The following is a 23,753-nucleotide window of genomic DNA, read 5'->3' on the forward strand; positions in this document are numbered from 1 at the left end:
GTTTGCTTTTTTTGTTAATAAGTGATTAGAATTTCTGCTAGTGGGTTTTTCTTTCTTGTTGCTGATATTGGGTCTGATGTGGGGTGTCCATATAATACAGAGATTTCATCAACATGATAAAATGTGTTTTGTTACATTACAATGCAAATTCCCTATAACGTGATGTTGGTGGAGTTTGTCTCATGAAGTAACAATACATGTTATTGTTTCCTGTGAACATCCATGCTTTATCTTTATAGTTTTCCAAGTGAATCCAGACGTTTTCAGAATTCTGATACTTATGTCCTTTAAGTGTCAAATAAACACACTTCTAAAATGTAGAATATACTCCACACAATTAAGATTTATATCACCATGGAGATCCCAGAGGCAGAGATGGGTAGATTTCAAGCAATTATATTTTGAGTGAATTGTTGCATATGTTCCATTTTGAAGGTGAACCAGGATCACCAGGGGACAAGGGTAGCATTAGTGTCCTGCAAGTAAAAGGACAAAATGGAGAACCAGGCCTTCCTGGTGATGAGGGATTACCAGGGATCCAAGGTAAGCATATAAATTAGGTATGTATATTACAAGGTTGCCTCAAGGCATTTTCCACTTCCATGCCCCATCCAACATTGTCAAGATGTTGCATTTTTGAGAGAAACTAAATTATTGAGGATCTGAGGCAGAAAGGTGCAAAAATAACATCAAGCCTTTTCATCACGCATATATCAGTTCAAATTGAGAACCTCAAGCTGCGTTTGCCCTCAGCATCCTAATTATGCTCCTGAGAAACCGGAGACAGTGTTGCCAATATTTAGTGTAGCTACCAAATTTCAGTGATATGATGTTGTCCCATTTTAACAATCGGAATGGAAATGCTTGCCTCTTAAAGGCCTCTTTCTTTTATAACAATCCTTATCCTCCTCAGAAAAAAGGAGGGGGGCTTCACAGCAAACAAGCAAACAAAAATCAGCCATGCTCCATTGGTGATGTTGCTGTAACCATTAGAGGGCCTTCTGCAGCCTTCCAGAAGGTCAAGAGGCTCAACTGTAGGCCTAGAAATATAAAAAAAATTGCCTTCTCTTGCCAAATGATAGGACTGAACCTTCAGAGCTTCTCTCAAATGCTGTGACTTTAATCTAAAATAAAAGTCATTAAATAAATCATATAGCTTTGCAAAATATATTGGATGTTAGTTAATAATGCTTCTAATTTCATTCATGTGGTTCTGAGTGACCCTATTTCAAAACAAGAACAATTTTTACAGTAAAGGTTTACTTCTTTTCTGTTAAGATAAATTGCAGCTATCATAAGAGAAAACAATTATGCCGCATGGCATAATAAAATTGCCTTTTAATTTGAGCATTTACATGTAATTTATTGTTATATATTATTGTTATTTACATGTAATTTATTGTTACATATTATTGTTATTTAGTATTTTATCTTCCCAAGAACAAATTTGCCCTGATCACCCTAATTATGCTCCTGGGCAACCCAAGACAGTGTTGCCAAATTTTAATGTAGCTACCAAATTTCAGAGGTATGATTTTGTGCCTTCCCTTTATTTGGAGTAACATGAAAAAACAATAATAATCAAAAGACAGTAAAATCTAGAGTAAAATGTAATATAAAATATTCCTATAATTAACATACAAAATCAAGTAAAAGTATGATTACTAAGATTCATGTTAAGAAGATTTATTTTATTATATGATATTGCAATGCATGTGAAATAATTTCAGGTGATAAAGGCAATGCTGGATTCAGAGGAATCCCGGGACCACCAGGCAAACAAGCAGCTCCAGGCACTCAAAAGGGCCAGCCTGGTGATGAGGGACACTCTGGTTCCCAGGGCCCACTAGGTCCCCCAGGGCCTCCAGGTGTGACAGGGGTAATTGGTTTTCAAGGACAAAAAGGTGATCAGGTATGCCAAGAAGACAGTTATACTATATTTATCTTTGTACTTGGACTTGGACTTGGACATATTACATATTTTCATATGTATTGTGTATGAAATCATAATATAGGTCTGTAGTGCATTGTAATAATATAACACTGCTGCTTTTTGTTAGATTCCTAGAATCCAGGGTGAGAATCAGATCCATTTATGGTGGGGCATAACATTCACCCATGGTTGTCTAGTGGGACCTTTAATTTTTTATGAGTATTTTCTAGATTGCATAGTAAATTTTCATGGGCTGTGCAATCAATATATTTTCTCTAAACTTCCTAAGCAATACTTTCCCAAATATCTATTACATCAAATAATTAGCAAGAATCCCTATCCTTGAAAGTGTGCTTGGCAACAGCTCCATGAGTGGGCATAAAACTTCCCACCCAAACTTATTTTAATGGGGAGCTAGCAAGTTGCAAAGCATGAGCCTCAAGTGTACAGGTAGTCCTGGGCTTACAACCACAAGACCAAAGTTTTGTGTTAAGTTGTTACAGCCATAAATCAAGTGACACCATGACTGGACTCAATTTTATACCAGTTTTTGCCATGGTCATTGAGCGAATCAGGTGGTTGTAAAGTGATCATGTAGTCATTAAGCCAATTGCATGATTGTAAAGTTTGAATTCAGCTTACCCAATGGGTGTTTTTTTGCCAGAAACTGACAAAAATTCACAAAATGTGATTATATGACCATGGGATGCTGCAATCACATGTAAATGCAAGTCTGTCGCCAAATGCCCAAAATGGTACGGCAGTCAGAACTTCAAGAGCAGGTCATCAGTAACTGTCATCATTTTAAATGGTAATTAATCAACCAGTCATAAGTCAAGAACTACCTGTAAGTTTTTCCAACAATCCTTCTGAGCCAGAGACCATTTTAGAAATATAGCGATGGAAATTGTAGCCCAGAACTTTGTTGGGAAAGACAACCAAGTATCCAGAAAAAAATACAGGTAAACTGAGGTGGTAGAGAACATTCTGGAGAAGCTAGATGGGATTCTAAGGCACAATGTTATTGTTTTTTGTTTTTGTTTTAATCCTGGCTTGTTTATACTAAAAAAGTTGTATTTCTTAGGAATTGCAGCAGACACAATTGCTGGGGACTCTGGGTAGATCAGCTTTTTGATCTAGTAAAATTCTTGTGACAAAATTGTCTTATTTCCATGATCTGAGACAAATAATTCCTACAACACATGAGGCACTAGTATAGCAAAAGAACTAGAACTATTTATAATTATTTTATTTACATCTTTGTTCTTTACATAGTATTTGGCTCCCAATATGATCATTAGTACTCACTTCCCATATCAATGATCAGGTTTTGATGCATGTATGATGCTTAATTGATTTCCTCAAACTGTCAGAATTTTATATTTCGTGTACAATAAGGGCCAGCTTGGTCTAGTGGTTAAAGCATCAGGCTAAAAACTGGAGGGACCAGGAAAGCCATAAAAGCCCACTGGGTGACCTTGGGCCAGTCACGCACTCTCAGCCCAATTCACCTCACAGCAGTGGTGGGATTCAAATATGTGAACAACCGGTTCTCTATGTGGATGCTGGTTCCGGAAGTCCATTCTGGGCCTGGGCAACAAAAAATTATCTACCAGTTCTGCTGAAGAGGTGCAAACCAGCTGAATCCCACCACTGCCTCACAGGATTGTTGTTTGGGGAACAATAGGAGGAGGAAGGTGTCTTGGACATGTTGGCCACCTTGAATGAGTAAAAATAATAAAGGCAGAATACAAATAAATATACATAAATAAAATAAATGACAACTTTTTTTCTTTTTAGGGTGCACAGGGACCATCAGGTCCTCCTGGACATCCAGGATTAGGTGGCCAAAAAGGATCAAAAGGTAATGGGGCAATAATAATGCCAATAACTAATGATTGAAAATCACTTGTTCTTTGCATATATACATTAAGAAAGGCATTATGGACAGAATAACTGTTTTGAAAAATACTTTTTTGATGTAATGCTGATAATAAGCTAATTTGAATTAAAATGATTTAGAAGCACATAAATTAACACATTAATAATAAAGTTAATGAATTTTTTTTTGACTGAGACAAATCTTATACAGATGTATTTAAAAGCAATCCACATTGGAAGCAATGGTATTTCATTCCTAGCAAACCAATAAGATTACATAGTAAAGCACACAATTTGATTGATCGCACAATCTCATGCCTCTCTAAAAAGAAAAGTTAATGGGTAATAGTATCTTATTCAATTTATTCAGTATATAACTAAAAATTACATGACTCCATCTTATGTTCACAGAAGAATAAGTAGTTAACTGCATAATTTCAAAACAACTAAAAATAATGGAGAAAAATCAGGAATTTAAAACCCTTCTTTGCTACTAGTTCAAATAACATAGTAAGTTATGTTACTTATTATGATACATTTTTGAAAGAAACAAACTGCTTTCCTGCAGAAAAACATTAGATAGAGAATGATTTAGACTGAATGTCTGGCAACTATTCTTGATTTTCAGCTGAGAAAGTAATGGTACCAAGTATTAACAATGATATTATAACAATACAGAATTTCAGAATGATCATGCAAGCTTCCTTTGTAAATATTCTTAGTTTATCCAGTTTTGTGGACCTGGGGGAAATGAATTTAGATAGAAGCATTTGTCAAAAGCAAAATTAGCTAAACAGAAAAGTGGATCAAATTTATAGTACTGTACTTAAGAAGTGATAGAAAATGGTTCAGATTTCTTCTCATACAACTAATGCTATAGAAAGTTTTTTAAAATAATGTTCATTTTGTTTTAGTTACAGAGAGAAACAGATTTTTGGGGGGGAAATTGTTTTGTTAAATTATGTAAATATGACTTCAAGCGTTTGGTAATGCTGTTATAAAAATAAAAAATTCTGAATAGCCCAAAAGGTGGATATTGGCATAACAAATGCAAAGAAAATTAATCTATTTGCTGAGTTGATAGGATAGCTTTCGATTGTAACATCAATTCCCCCTGTTTACAGGTAGCAGAGGTGACCCAGCTACTCATTATGGTCAACCTGGCAAGAAAGGGCCTATAGGGGTCCAAGGATCACCAGGTGACGTTATTTTTAATTATTTTTAGATAATAATCTCCCCACAGTTGGTATGTACAATATTAACTTCTTTTCTAGTTTGGCATCCATAAAGCCAATAAAAATAATTCATTTGGATATCTTTTGCATCTTTGCATGAATTTGCACTCAACTTTACTTTTTCACAAGAAATCATGCACAGTAAGAAGTCCCCTCTTCCTTTTCACACTTCCAACACTGGCTTAATGCTTTATACATTTTTGACAATTTAGCTGGAGTAAGAATTTTTGTTGACTGCCACCAGAATGTTCATATTTTTTTAAAAAAGAAAGGTAATATTATGTTGGCGTTTTGATACCAAAATGTTTGGCATATTGCCAAGTTGAAAACAATTTGATCTATAAATTGATGTACAAGTTGATTTACCATTCTAACTGAATTTTGGTCAAGCTAGTTAAAGCCTTCTCAAATATATGGTCTGATTTTATAACTTATGTTTATCAGGGAAAGTTAATTGTTTAAGCCAGATAAAGATACTGATGTGTAGTAGGTATATTAAAGAATTATTCATATGTGGTTTTATTACCTATTTTTCTTGCTTCCCATTTTAACCATTACAGGAATGCACGAAATTTTAATGCTCTACTTATAACTTTTTTAGAAATATAAATGTATTTTTAAAGGTTATTATCTTAGCTATAGACTATGAATAGTATGGTTATTATTCAGAATTACTGTTTGCATTTTGTATAAACCATTAACTGATGATGAACAATAAGCTCAAGGTTAGATTTGGATGCCAATTGCAATATCCATCTATCTAGAAAGAGAACTCAATAAGCACATTCTATTGAAAAATGTATACACTAAAGTTTGATTGTTTTGTGACCATTTAAGGACTTCCTGGATTACCTGGAGATCAAGGTATGCCAGGTGTTCAAGGAGAATCAGGAAAACAGGGTTCCAAAGGGTTGCCTGGAAATGTAGGATCACCTGGATTCCCAGGTGAGAAAGAAAAAAGAGATTGATATTAAAATAAATATTGTGAAGTATGATCGTGGACATGACAGTGAAAGTGAACATATGAATAATGGAAGAAGACACTAATAAAAATAAAATGTATAATGTATACAGACTTATTCACATTTTTACCTCATAGCCATACAAAAAACATAGTCAGCTTTTTTGTGTAAATCCACACTATTTAGTCCATTTTTATTGCCTTTTATGGTTGCAGGGGATATCCAATGGCATTTCAAAATGTCCCCTTCTTTTCTTTCTTTTTGATATTGGGTGATTGGGCAGATTTAAACTGAAAAATAGGTCTTTAAACTTGAATATCCTTAAATGCAAAATGATAGTCCAAGCTGCTTCAGTTTTTGGCATGCCACGGCAGGCACTTGAACTTCCTTTAGAATGGCAGGCTAAATGCCAGTTTAGTCTGAACACATTCCAAGATTTATCTTATTCTAGAGATTTTAATTACCATGTTGCTAAATTAGGGAGAATTATAATAACGTGAGAAAGAATAATAAATTGTGTTTAAATATAGGAAATATCTATTTTATTTTAGGTGTTCAGGGAGCAGTAGGATTTCCAGGACCTCCAGGTGAACAAGGTAGACCTGGTTTTTTGGGAACTCCAGGTTTCCCAGGATTACCTGGTAACCCAGGTAGAAAAGGTAAATATTGTGGAGAAAAATGATTATTACAGATGTCAGTGCACAGCATGGCATTAAAATGCATACATGATGTTTGATAGAAAGGTACTGCATAAACTGGTGTTTTGAAAACACATCTCTAGCCTACCTATTCCATTCTATTAGGCTTACTGTATATCTTTAGTAGAAGGAGATTTAAAATTTTTGATTGCCTGTGGAACAAAAATTGGAAGATCAAAATAGATTGTGCATCCAGGTTCCATCATTTGTACAATGGTACATGAGAAAGACCTTGAGAGATGGAGAGAAGAAATGCTGCCCAGGGAATGGTCAGATAAGAGAGGGCATAGCTCACAGCTGCGTAAGAGGTGGACAAAGAGGCTCAAAGGGGGCCTCACTAACTTTTCAGGTTGTAAAGGAGATGGCAGGAGAGTTATACTTTCAGAACTTCAAGATTTTGTTAATGTACTCTTACAATAAAGTAGAATAACCTCATCTGACTGTGTTTCCTGTCTGATCTATCTGAGAAGGGTTACAATTTCATTCAGTCAGATGCATGCATTCGACACAGACAAATTATTAGAGGTAGCTATTGTCAAATTATAAAACTGTAGGTGTTTGGGTACATTTAGACTCCACATCACTGCACTGGATACCAAATAACAAGTAATTAATAATAATAATGATAGTAATTTGAGCTTGCAAGTGATAAGTAAAACCTGATAACAACTTTGATGAAATCATTGGCATCAAAATTTTGTTTCAAAAGTAAAATCAAAATTATTAGATAAATTACCCAATAAGGATACTGAGATAAAATTTTATATCATTAGTACCAATCTTCCATTCCATTTTAAGCATCTTCAGAAAGTCTTTGACATGTATTGAATATTTTCTGGGAAATACTGGGGAATAGGTAAGTAATAGACCAAAAAATGTAAAATTATGATTTTATAATTGCTTTTATCTTCCTGGAAGTAACAAAAAGTTTACATTTGCTAAATTTCAGGTAAACAGTTGATAGAAAAAAAATGTTCATTAACTACTTCTTGTATTTGTCTACTTGTTGCATTTTTATAAAATGATCATTTTCTTTTCCTGAATTCACTCAATCCTATTTTTCCCAAAATATCAAAGGCTTATTGGGATCACCTGGAGTAAATGGTGTAAATGGACAAAAAGGTCAAAAGGGTTTGTCAGGACTCCCAGGTAAAGAATTAAAATTATTATACATTTTTTTAAATTAAAGGCAGTATCAAGAAACAATTATTTACACTTAATAAATGTATGATTCTTGGCTCTTGACATTAGTTACTTCTAATGCAAACTAGTAAAAATATGCAATAGTTAATATTATTATACTGGAATGTCTAATGAAGAAAACAATTATACTGCAAGAAATTAATCAACTGTATTTTGAATGAAATATTCATGATGTAACAAAAAAGGCTAATTATCAGAGAATACATGAGTCTTGGTTCCTATGTATAGTATTACATAATTATCCATGGTAATTTCTACTAGCAGCCTCTCACCCATGTTGCTTTGCAAAATTCATTGACCTTAGTCAGTGTTTTTTTCTAAAAAAAAATAAATAAAAGGTGCCAGAACTCACACATGTCATACAACCCGCCTTGCCTACCCTACAAGGTTCCATCCCAAAAAGGTGCTGGAACTCCGTTCTGGGCGTTCTATGAGAAAAAAAAGCCCTGACCTTAGTTATCTCTAGAAGAAGTGAAGGATTCAATATACCAAATAGGAAAGCTGAAAAAATCACATATTGACTAAATGTAGCTTCTGTTTGATAGAATCAAAGGAATAAATCATTTATGCCATTAAATCCAACATTCATTTCCTTTCACTTATTATTGTTCTCTTATAAAGGTTTAAGTAAAATGGGACCTCCAGGGTGCATAGGAGAACAAGGGCCAAAAGGTAACAGAGGAGAACCTGGGCTTCCAGGAACTACTCAACTAGGTCCCCAAGGAGAGAAAGGTCTAAGAGGTCCTCCTGGTAAGTAGTAGATCTCTTAATTTAAAAAAAAAAAACATTTGTTTTTGTTACCTAAGATGTGGAGAAAATGCTCTCTTAAATCATAAGCTAGAGTGATTGGAGATAGATGAAACTAAGTATGTTTTATTGGTAAGCACAACTACATCACTGGGCTCCTCACCAAAGGAAGAGCCCTCAACATAGCAAGGTTATGGGTTATATAGTTTTGACTTGTTGCATAGGAATGAAGAAAGAAAATTATGTAAATCGCATTATGACCTCTAAATCAGAATGCATTAGATAAAATATTGGGCGATGATCTTATTTTGGCACCCTAATACATTCCTCTACATTATTAGAATTCTATCTTGCCAGATTTCAATTATTTCATTTTATAAACAATGGCTTTATTGTCCTTATATATTGCATCGTTTCACATCATTCTTTTACCCACAGCTGGAAGGGGCAAGAGTCTTATTTTGTGTTCTCTTTTCTAGAGTCAGAGATTCTTAGTAAACGAGTAATGTAATGTAAATCAAATGTACGTATTACAGTTCCATAGCCAGTTGATAAACAATATCTTGATTGTTTCAAAAGCTGCAGTAATAATTTATTGAATTCTCACACTGTCAATTTTTGCATAGTAATTAAAACAACAGATGTGCAATATTGTACCTTATCTTAAGTAAATGTGATAGGAGAAAGGAAATCTATAAAACATGGCCAGGATTAATATTTTATCTTTATTCTTTTTTTCTTGCAGGTAAGCCAGGTGTTTCTGGTTCTGCTGGCCGTATGGGTCAGACTCCTGAAAATAGAACTTGTGGCTTTCCAGGAGACCAAGGCCCGGCTGGCTCAGATGGCATTAGAGGTACTTCTAAATAGTATTTGAATAACAGAAATGTAAAAGTCAATTGAACCATTTAAAATCATTTGAATTTCCTCCAGAAATTCTCTTAGGGAACATTTTTTAAAATCCATACTAGAGGATCCTCTCCTTCAAGACTCTAATCAAAAAGTGGTCTTTTACTGGGTTTTTATTGTATTGCAACTGAAAAGCTTTGGGGCAATGGTGGCTTTTAAACATTGTTACAGATGAATTGCCTGCTTGCTTGCTTGCATTTGGTTTTAACAGTATAACTGATTATCCAGCAAGATATAACTTTAAAGAAATGTTTAATACTCTGAACAGAATAGTATACTCTGTAGGCAAAGAGAAGTCTTGGAAAACCTTTTACAGCAATCCTTTTTATGTAATTCCACTTTTTCATCTGGTTGGTGAACCCTTGAAGCAAGATAGGTGGCAAACACATTTAATAAATAAATAAATTGTGAATTGAACATTCTGTTGTGATATTGAAAATTAATACTTCTGATAAATCAAAAGTATATTCATGATATTGAAAATGTTGATATTTGTTACCAATCATTTTACTTTTTATTTCAGGCCCTCCAGGCAAACCTGGGCCTCCAGGAAAAATTATACTTATTAAAGGAGATTCAGGGGACTCTGGTACTTTGGGGCCCCCTGGTGTTCCTGGTCCATGTGGTAAACAGGGAACTAAGGGTATTCCAGGAAACCAAGGAAGAAAAGGCTCAAAAGGTATGTATGAAATTACTAGTTTAGCACAGATTTAAATTTTGGATTAGAAATTTCCAGTAGTAGAGGTGCAGCACTGATCTCTTTTTTCTCATTGTTGAGGTCTAATGGGGAAGCCTGGTCTGCAAGGATCGCCTGGTGTCCCTGGAGAGCCTGGGGCTCAGGGTCTTCAGGGCCCAACTGGTCCTGTGGGCCATAAAGGTAAACCTTAACATTTCAGGCATTATTTTTTTTAATTTTGATTGTTCTGAATTCACAGTTCGAATGATACGATTATCAAATTACAATAAATAAAAGTAATTTTAAATCCAGTGATAAAAATTCAAAGTCAATTTAGATAGCTAACTCATATTTGTTTCTCCTACTGTTATAATGAAAGAAGAAACCAGATGTGTTAGCCTGACTGTGCCATTAGGTTGAGTCATCTCAAGCAGCTGACTGAAAGGGAAGCACATTGTATTTATTTTACTATAATTTCATTTTTATTGCCAGTGGAGGTTGAGTGCTACTGAATTTTCATTCTCAGGAGTGAATACATTAACTAATTTTAGTATTAAATTGCTTTGAATTGATGGGAAGCAAATCCTGTTTGCTGCTTTTTTCTAAGGCAGCAAAATCTTGAGCTCACACTTCAAGTCATAGCAGTTCTTGTTGTATTTCAATACCAGTATTTCTGGTATCAATTCTAAGATGTGTGAACATCAACTCTGATGATTCTGGGAGTCCACATATCTTAAATCAACTAAGATGATTAAAGGCTTGAAGACAAAAACATGTGAAGAATGGTTGCAGGAATTGGGTATAGCCAGTCTAGAGAAAAGAAGGACTAGTGGTGACATGATAGCAGTATTCCAGTATTTGAGGAGCTGGCACAAAGAAGAGGGGGTTAACTTAAAGCACCAGAAGCAAGACAAGAAACAATGGATGGAAACTAATCAAGGAAAGGTGCAACCTGGAATTAAGGAGAAACTTCCTAACAGTGAGAACAATTAAGCAGTCTAACAGCTTGCCTTCAGAAGTTGTGGGTACTTCATCACTGGAGGTTTTTAAGAAGAGACTGGAGAGCCACCTGTCTGAAATGCTATTGGGCAGGGGGTCCCCAACTCCCAGGCCATGGCCCACTACTGGGCAGCAACCTGTTTAAAACCAGGCCATGGAAGAAATGGGTAAGTGCATGTGCATGAAGCTCCACTTGCATGAGGTGGGCAAGCACATGCACACACAAAGCGCCACTCATACAGGCAGAGGGCACTTGCACTTGCACACAAAGCTCCATTCATTTGAACAGAGTTGCACGATTGGTGCTTTGAATGCAAGCACAAGTGCCTCCACTCACATGGGTGGAGCTTCAAGCGCAAGCACTCCATTTGCACAGTGGAAAGCACATGCACACCACTAGCACAAATGGAGTCGAGCACATGCCACTCACATTCCCCCCATCACACCAGGTTGGACTGCCAGGCTGGAAAAGTTGGGGATCACAGGTATAGGGTCTCCTGCTTGAGCAAGGAGTTGGACTAGAAGACTTCCAAGGTACCTTCCAGCACTATTCTGATTGATTGATTGAACTTGATACGGTGGAGGAACACTATCCTATATTAACCTGTCTCTATGATTTTCTTCCTACATGTGAAATGGCTGTCATGATCTGATCCTTGGCCTTTATTCTACTAGGTTACAGAGGTAAGCTAAAGAAAGTATTTTCTTCAGTGCTTGTTGATTTCCCATTTGATTTGATATCCTCAAATCTCATTCTGTTGTGTTAATTAAAACATTCTAATAACATTCCTCTTGACCATAGAAGTTAAATATACTCCTCAAAACACTTTTAATCTCTCGCTGTTTTACTGATGTCAGGGAAAGGACCAAGTACTGGCAAAGGCAATTCCTTGGAAGAAGTTATGTAAATTTTTATTTCAGTGCTGCACAGAAATAAATAAATAACAGGACTATAGAATGCTTTGCAAATAATTAGGGGAAAGTGCTTTGGAGTTCACAGGGGCAAAATGATTGTACCTATCTCTTTAAAGACATTATGTCTTTCCCTGGTATTGCATTATGATTGGAAATCACAGGGGGAAAGTAGAAGATATTGAGAAAATTTATGTGATGATGCTGTTTATTTATTTATCAAATTTGTAAGACCACTTGGCTCATAACAGTACAAATCAGAAAAAGAGTGATGAACATTCAGAAAGAGCAAAATAATCATACCTCTTTTGCCTAAACCACTTCTTCGAGGGTGCTGCTATTCATCCTAGATCAAAGCCTGGGGGGAGAGCTAGACTTTAAGGGTTCATTTAACTAAGGTGATGGTAGGTGACATATAGATCTTGGAGAGGGCAATATTCTTCCAGAGGCAGGCAATGTTTAAACTGACTGTTTAATCAATGGATTTGAAATAGGCCAACTCTGCCAGCTTAAACAGGATGGGCAGACAACATAAGTGGCACATAGCTGATGAGTCTATGGAAAACCAGGCCATATGCCATGAAGGCCTTTATAAATCATAGTGAGCACCTTGAATTACACCTATAACCCTATTGTGCAATTCATAAATCAGAGGTGTTATATGGGTGTACTAGGACATGCCCATAACTCATTTATGCAGTTTCTGAGTGTTCTTTAAAGGCAGTCACATGTAGAACACACTGCAAGAGTCCATATGTGAGGTGACCAAAGCATGAGCTGACTGTTCATTGACTGATCCAGGAATGTGTGCAGTTGGTACATAAGATGAATTTGTGCCAAGGCCTCTATTGCCACAGCTGCCACCTGTTCCGTGAAGCAAGAGCTATGAATCCAGAGAGACTTCTCCCTGAAGAACCCCTACCGAAACATTTGTTCAGGTTTAATAACTACGTTCATTTATCTCCAGGTGTAGGAGCCAGTCTGTCTATAACAGGGGTTCTCAACCTTGGCAACTTTAAGATGTGTGGACTTCAACTCCCAGAATTCCTCAGCCAGCTTTGAAGTCCACACGTCTTAAAGTTGCCAAGGTTGAGAACCCATGGTCTATAACCTTGTTCAGTAATATCACTTCACCTTAAATGCAGTTGTTGAAGCAAATTCATGTTAATCACAATGTATGAGCACAATGTATTCCTCATAATCATTTCTTCATTTTTATTTCCTTTCAATTGAATCACTTTTAGATAAGATGGGCAGCACATAAATCTAATAAATAAATAAATAAAAATAATAAATAAATAAATAAATACAATATAAAACAATAAAAGATCATTGGTCAAACATGAGAAGAATTTCTTCATACTGGTACCTAATGTACTTTTAATAAGGTATTTAATACTGCTTATTTCAGGTGACCCAGGAGAACCTGGAAGAGTTGATTATTCATCATGTCCTAAGATTCCAGGGCCTCCTGGAGTATTAGGCCCACGAGGACCACCAGGCTTTGTAGGATTAAGAGGGCCAATTGGCTTTCCTGGACCTCCAGGTAAAAGATTGTATGACTTCAGAAACTATGTAATAACGAAGAGGGAGAGTCTCAAAAATCTTTACTATTTGTTTTCCCAACTTAGGGTTGTGTAACTTCTGAAATGCTCATGTGTGACCTCAAGAACCTTACTGTCCTGGGTAGAAAGGCCAACAATGAAAGATCAAAACTTTCAGATCCAGTTTTGGAAGTAGAGTTATCTTAGGTAACAAACAGGTGTATGAAACACCCAATAATTACTTTAAAATGCAAAGTGGCCACTTTTCTGTTTTGGAAATGGGTTTAAGGAATAAAATGGGTGTCTTAACCTAAAATCTCCCCAACTCCTAACACAGAAAGCCTGAACTTTTCAGGACCCACACTTTGGTAATATTCTGTAGTTGGACATGTTGTGCATACCAAAGTATATATGTGAGAGCCAGTTTGGTCTAGTAGTTAAGGCACCTGGCTAGAAAGACTAAGTTCAAGTCTCATCTTAGCCATGAAAGCCAGCTGGGCGACTTTGGACCAGTCACTCTCTCTCAGCCCAACCCGCCTGATAGGGCTGTTGTTTTAAAGGAAAATAGGTGGAAAGTGTGTTCTCCACCTTGAGTTATTTGTAAAAATATCAAAGATTGGATACAACTAAATAAATAAAATATTTATCTAAGACTGGCCCGTTCCTATGTTTGTGCACCTTCATTTTACCTCCAGCTTTATGTCACACATTTTTACAGTCTTCTGTCCAAATTTCTTATTCCACTTAACATCAAAGCACTGTTTTTCAAACTTGGCAACTTTAAAATATGTGAAGTCCCCCATGCTTGTTGGTGAATTCTGGGAGTTGAACTCCATGCATCTTACAGTAAAGTTGCCAAATATAAAAAATATTGATGTAAAGTGTTATACTTCCACTGTGTAACACCAAATGTAGGTTTAATCATCAGAAAGCTTGCAGTATCAACAATAGGAGTCTATTGCTTGTTCTAGAGACAGAAGAGGGGATAGTTATGTATGCATAGTGTGGAATTATATCTGTTCTCAAATAACTGATATATTTTAGGAAATAAAGGAGAAGAAGTTTCATTAGGTGAGCAAGGGCTAGAAGGCTCGCTCGGACCACCAGGACCTCATGGTGATCAAGGTGACATGGGAGAAAAAGGAAACACAGGGCCACAAGGTTCTACTTTATTTTATTTGGTCCTCTTTTAGAAGTATATTTATTTTGCAAATGGATGTTTAGATAATAAATATTGGTGACTGTGATTTTTTTTTTAACTTGGAAATATTGAACCTGCATCCTGATGTTTCTGTCCCATAGGAGCAGAAACTGAGTTCTTTACATTTTTGAGGTCAAATCTCTGTATAATTTTGAGAAAACTGCCATCTTATTGACCATGATAGATAAATAGACAGAGATAGATAGAGGATGGATGGATGGATGGATGGATGGATGGATGGATGGATGGATGAATGGATAGATGATAGACAGACAGACAGACAGACAGATAGATAGATAATTTCAAGTTTAGGAATAAAGACTCCTCATTCACTTTCAAACTAATTCTAGAAAGTAATTTTTTTAAAATGGCACCAACTTTTAAGTAGATTCTTACTTGTCTGCCTTATCTCCATTCCTTAAGGTCCTTCAGGCCAAACTGGGATTCCAGGGCCACCAGGATCAGCATCCAAATGGAGTAGCGGGTTCCTGCTTGTTTTGCATAGTCAGTCAGAAACAGAGCCGTTTTGCCCTGAGGGAATGACAAGATTATGGACTGGATACAGCCTGCTGTATTTTGAAGGGCAGGAGAAAGCTCATAATCAAGACCTTGGTGAGCATTATAACATTTACAAAAATGTTGTAATATTTTGCCCTTTTATTGTAAATTGTTGTATTATATCTCATTGAAGTTTTTGTCTTAGGCTAAAGTTGAGGAGCTTCAAACATATGTTCGGTTTATGAAGTCTCAATTATTAGGTGTAATAGATCAGCTTACTAGGAATAACAAGTTGACTGTCCATTCATTTTCATATATGATATTTGTTAAACTTGTTTGGAAACTAATGTTATCAGACTTTTTCTTATAAGCCATAGCTATCTGAATCTGAATCTATGCTGTTTCACCATCTATGCTGTTATAGGATATGGACTATTTTCTATTTTGTTATGTACCATTTTGTTTTATGTAATGGTTATTCTCTCTGCTCCCCTACTTGAACCTTCATTATCAGGTTGATTCTGCTGAAGGCGGAATGCCCAAAGGGTTTATCTTTGGTTTTATTTACAATAATTTTATATGCCTGACCACTCCCTCAATCATTACTAGAGTTTTAAGCATGATTTTGGAGAGCATGTTACAATCCGGATGTTACTACAAACATTTAAAAATGAGCTACGTTTTTTGTAGCATTTTAATTTACATAAAATATGGAATTGTCTAAGCATTTTACTATGGACAAGTGCCACTATTTCCATTTTTAAAAAATTAAGGGTAAATAACAAAATTTACTGTATATAATCAAAATTACAAGACTGGTTATAATAACATCCTTGATGTTTTCTCAAAATACTGGGGGTGCAATTTGTAACCTATTAGCTGAATTTTATAAATCAGCAATCAAAACTTGTTATGGTGGTTTGTTGAGCAAACCATGTAACCTGATTTGGTCTGTGCCATATGTTGGTTCATTTAACTCAGAAATATTTACACTGCTGGGACTGTTTCATCAGGGATCCAGGTTAAAGGCTCTTCTATCTTAACTAACGTTTGAAATGTTAAATATTTTCTCCAAATGGACTGTAAAGTTTCTGTTATGAAAATATTTAATCTTTATTCTAAAATGCTCATCATAATAAAATTGTTTACATAGCACTTAAAAATTCAGTCTTTACATTAAGCAAAAAAAAATGTCTGATTTGTGTAGCTGTTTATTCTGGAGGACACGTTAGCTTTTGTTTAGAAATTCTGTAAATGCATCAAAAATCCTTATCACTTACTGGCTTTGTACAACTAAAATGAGATAAGGAATAAAGCTACTCTAGCAATTATTAATATTGCTAATATTTGGATTGTTAATTGTTTTCTAGGTCTGGCTGGATCCTGTCTTCCTGTGTTTAGCACTATGCCTTTTACCTATTGCAATGTCAATGAAGTCTGCTACTACGCAAGTCGAAATGATAAATCTTACTGGCTTTCAAGTGCAGCTCCTTTGCCTATGATGCCCCTCTCAGATGAAGAAATACAGCCCTATATTAGTCGATGTGTAGTATGTGAAGCTCCTGCCCAAGCTGTTGCAGTTCATAGTCAAGATCAATCCATTCCTTCTTGTCCACCAAACTGGAGAAGTCTTTGGATAGGTTACTCATTCTTAATGGTAAGACTGAATACTAGCATGATCTAACTAGTACTAGCACTTAGATTTAAATACTTCTTCATAGTGCTTTCCAATCTTCTCTAAGTGGTTTACCGAGTTAGCATGTTACCCCCAACAATCTGGGTCCTCATTTTACTGACCTCAGAAGGAAGACTGAGACAACCTTGACTAGCCAGGATCAAACTCCTGGCAGTCAGCAGAGTTAGCCTGCAATACTGCACTCTAACAACTGTGCCACTACGGCTCTTTCTAACATGGAATATTGTCATTAAAAAAAACCCAGTATGAATTCCTGTAATACTGATCTGATAACTGCAGTTTTCATTTGTTCATTAACAGATGTTTCTTGCTTTCAGAGTACTCATTTCTAAATACTTTAATACTCACTACTAAAATCATCACAGAATCTCATTTTATAGTTGGATTCTATCTGATAAATATATGACTATTAAACTGAAGTAAACCATAAAGCAGCCTGATCCAAAGATGCTTTTCAAAAGTCAACTGGACTTGGGGGGGGGGGGGCTCTTGAAAATGTTTTGCTTCTCCTCTAGGAAGCTTTTTCAGTTCAGAACTGAAAAAGCTTCTCGGCTGAGAAGCAAAATGTTTTCAAAGGAAGCCCTCCCCCCAATATAAGTCCAGTTGCCTTTTGAAAAGCACCTTTGGGACAACCATGACCTGGATGATTGAGAATTTCCATAGAGGTAAAGCAGCCTTTTAACCTACCTTAATTCAAAAAGGAGAATTGTAGTAATTTACCTCTATATTTCTCTTATGAAATATTGCTGCAATATAAACGTAATGAACTTGATTCTTATTTTTTAAAAATAAGTGGCATCTACACTCTTCCATTGGGCTGATCTGGGATGGGAAGCCTCCACCAGGCTTCTGAGGCTCAGAACAGACTTCCAGAAGTGGCTTTCATGCACTTCCGGCAGTCTGAAGTGCTAGGGCTTCAGCCAGTTTGCCGAAGTCAACAAAAAATTAGCTACTGGTTCTGCCGACCTGGTGCGAACTGGCTGAATCCCACCACTGGCCCTAATGCGTCTTTTAGAGCAAAAATTAATATAAGACCCAGTCTTATTTTCGGGGAAACACAGTAGGTGTAAATGCAAGGAGCGGATGCAATGTTATCTTTTCAATGCTGTCATTACTTTAAAAAATTGCTAAAGAGGGCAGTTGTTAAGTGAGGACTACCTATATAAAAATTTATTGGTAAGTTTTCCAGTCTATCCTAATCAGTTACAGATGAGTTATAATGAGACCAATGTACTGAAATATCTAAGATACTTACAAAACATTTACCAGCAGCAATGACAACTAGAAACCAATGCATTTACTCTATTAACAACTATTTGTTGTTGTTTTTTCTCTGTCTACTCACATTTGTTTGTTTATTTCTTACTCAAAGTAACATGGCTGCCCATCTACCAAAAGGAAGTCTGGTAGCATTTTTACATTTGTTGATTGCTTTGTACCTGACTCTTCCATGTAAATAAAAGATTGCCATACATTATGCACAATCAGAGTCTCAGAAGCTTCTTGAATGAGAACTGACTCGCCACTGAGCAAATAATTAACTAAAATATCTCTACAGCTTTAAAAAATGGCTTACTTTACATTTTACAGCTATAGGAAATAAAATATTTTGATAATTTTGGGGTTGAATGTGTAAAATGTTTGTTCAGGAAATCTAGTTGCAATTCTGGGAACAGAATGTAATGAAAAGTAGAGGAGATAATACTCAGCTAACTAGTTGGCAATCATCCATGTGTATTTCTTAAGAGGTTAAAAGGTGGTAGAAAATGTAGTAAAGCAATCTAAGCATAAATTTTACCTTATTATAATCAGAAGCATTACATATAAAATAATATTTAATTATTGGACAGTATAACAGGTTCATTAGCACCTAAAGGCAAATTGCGTATGATGCTACTATGTAACAAACATGATCTTGCTCATTTTGTTTTACAAGAAATGTACAGGAGAGCCCTGTTACAGGTCTTCTCAGCTGCTTCATTTGCAAACTGCCATATAGAGGTGAAGTCAATGGAATTTTTAATCTGGAAGGATTAAGAAATGAACTTTTTAAGTGCCCAACTTGATGGTGTGATACAATTACATAATTATAATAACCCGAAGTTATTAAGACCCACCATTGAATGCATTCAAGTGGAAGCTAGACAGCAGTTTGCCAGTGATATTTGAATATTGGTGCTGGATTCGTGGATTGGACATGATAGCCTAAATGTCGCAGCCCAACTGTAGATTTATGTAAAATGCAGAAAGTTCCTAGATCTTTATTCGGTATGAATCTGTTCAATAATTTATAATCCTCATTTAGTTTCAGAAGCCATCACCCTTACGTATGTCAAATAGTGAAAAGATCACCCAATGGATAGCAAGCAGTAGAGTAAGGAGTAGGCTTCCTTGAGATTTGTGTGAGTGTTAGATCAGACATCCCCAATCTTTTGAGCACCAGGAACCGGTTCTGTGGAGAGGTTTTTCTGCGGACCAGAGGGGGCGTGTTTTCATGTACTGTCTGCATCCCGTGGATGGGGGTTTGCTTGTTTGTGTGACCTGGTTTTTGGTATGCTGCGGCCTGGTCCCAGTCCATGGACCGGGATTTGGGGACCTGTGTTAGATTATAAGGAAAGTCATGAATACTTATTGGTAAATCTAGTTGGTTCTGGATCTCTCATCATATATCCCTGCCTCTTTTTTGTCAATATCTACATTGGCTGGATACCAAGAGCATTATCAGTTTAAATTGATGGCTGGTGCTTTAGAATTCCCCCCCCCCCACTTATTGCCTATTCTGTCGAATTAGTTGTAGCCCAAATTCAAACACTTAAAATACTTTTTGTTGGACCTTTATGAAGCTGGTTAAAGGTCATTGTCAATTAGTCATTGTCAATTTAATCTGAAGTAATGCTAGTATTGTTTGTATTATACTGCATTAGGAAATATCCAAGAATGCATTGTTTTACTGTGCATGCTTGATATTGTATACAGTTTTGAACCATCTACATTGCATTTAATTAGAAGTTAACACTAATCAGAAGTACTACTGCTACATTTCCACTGGATCCAGTCCAAATTAGAATCCAATCCAGGACCAGTATAAGAATAAATGGGAAAGGTCAAGTGCCCAATACATATTAAACATCAATGCTTCAACCTAAAATTAAAGTTATAACTGTAGCTTCAGAGTGCAGTGAGATTAGAAATCCAAAAAAGCATTCCTGAGGATGTATGATTGGATGGCATAGGTGATATTTTTTTCTTTTTTTTTCAGCATACAGGATCTGGTGACCAAGGAGGCGGGCAATCCCTCATGTCCCCTGGAAGCTGTCTGGAGGACTTCCGATCATCACCCTTTATTGAATGCCGGGGTCAGCCAGGAACATGTCATTTTTTTATTAATGAATACAGTTTCTGGCTAGTTACAGTGAACAATGAGACACAGTTTTCATCATCTCCTCTCTCAGGGACTATCAAAGATGAACAAGAACAACGGCGAAATATTGGCAGATGTCAGGTTTGCATGAAATATGCCTAGTGGACATTGAACCTTTTTTGAACAGAAATAAACCATTTTTTTCTCATCTCGGTGCTGTGTCATTATTACATCTACAAACTGACCAGCAATTATGAGTTGTAAAGGCATATTTAGATGGCAACCGGGAAGTAAAGAACTGCATAAATTAACTGCAGTAGATGAGAGATGAATACCAGCTTTGTAGTTCAATTGATTTTGCTCATTCATAATTTTATTTAGGTTTGGGGATCCAAGTGGTAGCATCATTGACTTATAACCATGGGGTGCAACTTACTCAAGGTCTTGCTTAGCAATGGAAATTTTGGGCTCAAAGGTGATCGTAAATCAAGGACTATGTGTAGTCAGTATTCTTTTTCTTAGAAATCATCTGTATCTGACCCGGACAAAGCAAAACCAAAGGTTTTCTGAGCAAAATGTGGCAGTGAGTTTGTTTAGACACAATAATTTGTTGTCCTCACCTTTTCATTTCATATTTTTTTAAAAAAATGGAGGTAGAGTTGCTTTCTGAGAAGCTCTAAAGCAGAAGTTAAAAGCTTACATTTTGATGACAAAATACCATATGATTAATTCAAGTGTAATTTTCAAGTTGTTTTTGAATTAATTCCGTAAAATGTTTTAGCTTTAGTTTTAACCATCTTAAGTAAAACTAGCAGACTCTCTGCAAACTATAATACAGTAGACAGCAATATCATCTCAGTATCAGGACATCTTAAAAACTGGACCTTTCTGGAAAAGTAACATTTTCATTTTGCAGTTACATGCCCAAAAATGTAAGCACTCCTGATTAAATTGTATGTTTCAATGGAACTGAATAGAAGCTGTTATCTTTACAACCCAAAGCATAATATTAACTCCTTCTGCAGGCTTGGTCTACATACTATTCAGGGCAGTTGTGGAAGTTAAGGCATCTTCCCAGTTCATATTTTATGACATCTATTCAGTGGAAACACCAGCTTCCAATGTTTCCTGTAACTAATTTAGAATCTTCCTGTTCCTTTTCTGGATTTTTTCCACTCCTACATAACTCTTCTACCTCAGAGCTCCAACCAATAGTATTCAGGAAAAAGCAAGTAATATATTTCTTTTAAAAACACAAATCCTACAGATTTCCCTTTATCTAGAAAGTGAAAGAGAATACTGAATAAACAATCTGATAAAATATGTGACACTACCCAAAGTTATTATGCAAGTGGGTGTTTATATAAATAAATATTGTTGCATCTTACATTTCTGCATATAAGAAGCAGGGCACAAAAGACTAAATGCCACAAAAAGACAAAATTTACATTGTCCTTCCATTCAGAAAGCAGAAATAACATTTAAATACTCATTTCTTTGTTTGCTTTTTTATTACACTGAAAAAATTCTGACTTCTAATAGTTTCTGTTTAAAATAAATATACATATAATACAGAATGAATCATATTAGTTTCTCAATTGATAACCTAGTTTTTCTTAAATGCATTAATTAAATAATGTATCATTGATTGTTAACAGTAATCTATTTAAGTGACTAAACTAGTAAATCAGAGAAACGCAGTGGACGCAATATATTTAGATTTCAGTAAGGCATTTGACAAAATAGACCACAACCTACTAATTGGCAAGCTAGAAAAAGGTGGAATAGACAACATCACTACCAGATGGATCTGTAGCTGGATGACAAACCGTACTCAACGAATAGTCCTCAATGGCACTACATCCACATGGAGAGAATAAGCAGCGGGGTACCACAGGGTTCCAGCTTAGGCCCAGTACTCTTCAATATTTTCATCAATGACTTAGATGAGGGAATTGAAGGGGAACTCGTCAAATTTGCAGATGACACCAAACTGTCAGGAGTAGCCAACACCCCAGAAGACAAACTCAGGATCCAAAAAGATCTTGACAAACTTGAACAATGGGCCCTATCCAACAAAATGAGTTTCAACGTGGAGAAAAGCAAAGTCCTACACTTAGGAAGGAAAAACCAAAGGCACGAATAAAGATTGGGCGAGATCTGGCTTAAAAACAGTAACTGTGAGAGGGACCTTGGAGTCCTAGTGGACAATCACTTGATTATGAGCTAGCAATGTGCAGCAGCAACCAAAAAAACTAATACAATCCTGGGTTGTATAAACAGATCAAGATCACATGAAGTACTAGTACCGCTTTACAAAGCCCTAGTAAGACCACACCTGAAAATTTTTAAGAAGAGACTAGACAATCACTGAGATGGTGTAGGTTCTCCTGCTTAAGCGGGGAACTGGACTAGAAGACCTCCAAGGTCCCTTCCAGCTCTATTCTGTTCTATTCATAGAACTTTCATGTGACATTTTATAACATTATTCAATCCATAAATAGAATATTGCAATATCTGGGAATTTTTTTCCACTGAGAATAAATCTTTTCCTAACAGTCGCTCTGGGTGAGGTTGTAGGTAGGGAGGAATAAATTCCTGAACCTTATTTTGCAAAACAGTAGCAATAAGGAAAAAACTTGTATTTCACAACAAATGTAAAAAAAAAAATCCTGCATATTGTTTTCATGTAAAATGGAGTCAACCTGGATGTTTGTGCATTTTTGGCTACTCATATTTTGACAATTTATTCTAGCCCTATATACCAATATCATGAAAAATATGTTGTTCCCATGGTAACTTCAACAATCAGTTATTTAAGTACTATCTTCTACTTTAAATACAAAATATTTCATGGCTGTTTTACAATTTAACTTCAAACTAAAAATCTAACAATACTCAATATATTTCCTATTTTATACTTAAAATTAAAATTCATCTTAATTAGGGTTCAAGGGTTCTTAAATAATTGTATTGCTTTTAAACTAATACAATTTGAGTTTTTAACATTTATTTTAAAATAATTTTTATCTGATGTTAAAATATTCATCTAGAAACACAATGAACACTTGGAAGCATTGGGGAAGTTCATTCAAATCCCATTGCTTCTCTGTAGGATGGTCCTCCATGTCTGTGAGTCCAAAGCTCACTGCCAAATAATAGGCCATCTTTGCATATCGTTGAAGCATATTGTGGAAGAACCATGAACAGTTCTGGTTCTGATCTGAAGCTCAAAATCAGCATGAGATCACTGTCTTAGTCAAGACAGTAAATAAGATGTAAATAACCAAGTTGCAACAAC

At 35.8% G+C, this 23,753-nt stretch overlaps 1 protein-coding gene across 6 annotated transcripts in view; it reads left to right on the forward strand.

Annotated features, from left to right (window-relative positions):
• COL4A4 (collagen type IV alpha 4 chain) overlaps positions 1–21,590 on the forward strand; it is a 76,761-nt gene extending 55,171 nt beyond the window's left edge. For 5 of the 6 annotated variants that reach the window (XM_039350914.1, XM_039350918.1, XM_039350913.1 and 2 more), the window contains 17 exons: positions 436–543; positions 1,731–1,912; positions 3,734–3,797; positions 4,939–5,013; positions 5,887–5,994; positions 6,563–6,670; positions 7,787–7,858; positions 8,534–8,662; positions 9,405–9,512; positions 10,089–10,244; positions 10,344–10,442; positions 11,916–11,924; positions 13,564–13,698; positions 14,741–14,857; positions 15,321–15,509; positions 16,766–17,052; positions 20,351–21,590. In XM_039350914.1, the coding sequence (XP_039206848.1) occupies positions 436–543; positions 1,731–1,912; positions 3,734–3,797; positions 4,939–5,013; positions 5,887–5,994; positions 6,563–6,670; positions 7,787–7,858; positions 8,534–8,662; positions 9,405–9,512; positions 10,089–10,244; positions 10,344–10,442; positions 11,916–11,924; positions 13,564–13,698; positions 14,741–14,857; positions 15,321–15,509; positions 16,766–17,052; positions 20,351–20,614 (2,210 nt within the window). In that variant the 3' untranslated portion in view covers positions 20,615–21,590. Of the gene's footprint in view, positions 1–435; positions 544–1,730; positions 1,913–3,733; positions 3,798–4,938; positions 5,014–5,886; positions 5,995–6,562; positions 6,671–7,786; positions 7,859–8,533; positions 8,663–9,404; positions 9,513–10,088; positions 10,245–10,343; positions 10,443–11,915; positions 11,925–13,563; positions 13,699–13,783; positions 13,992–14,740; positions 14,858–15,320; positions 15,510–16,765; positions 17,053–20,350 lie in introns of those variants that run through there. The other variant, XM_039350919.1, reaches the window with a different exon arrangement.
• Positions 21,591–23,753: the final 2,163 nt, after the last annotated feature.

Source organism: Crotalus tigris, unplaced genomic scaffold (genome assembly GCF_016545835.1).
Source record: "Crotalus tigris isolate CLP2741 ecotype Arizona unplaced genomic scaffold, ASM1654583v1 scf7180000018364.571795, whole genome shotgun sequence".
NCBI classification, from domain to species: Eukaryota; Metazoa; Chordata; class Lepidosauria; order Squamata; family Viperidae; genus Crotalus; species Crotalus tigris.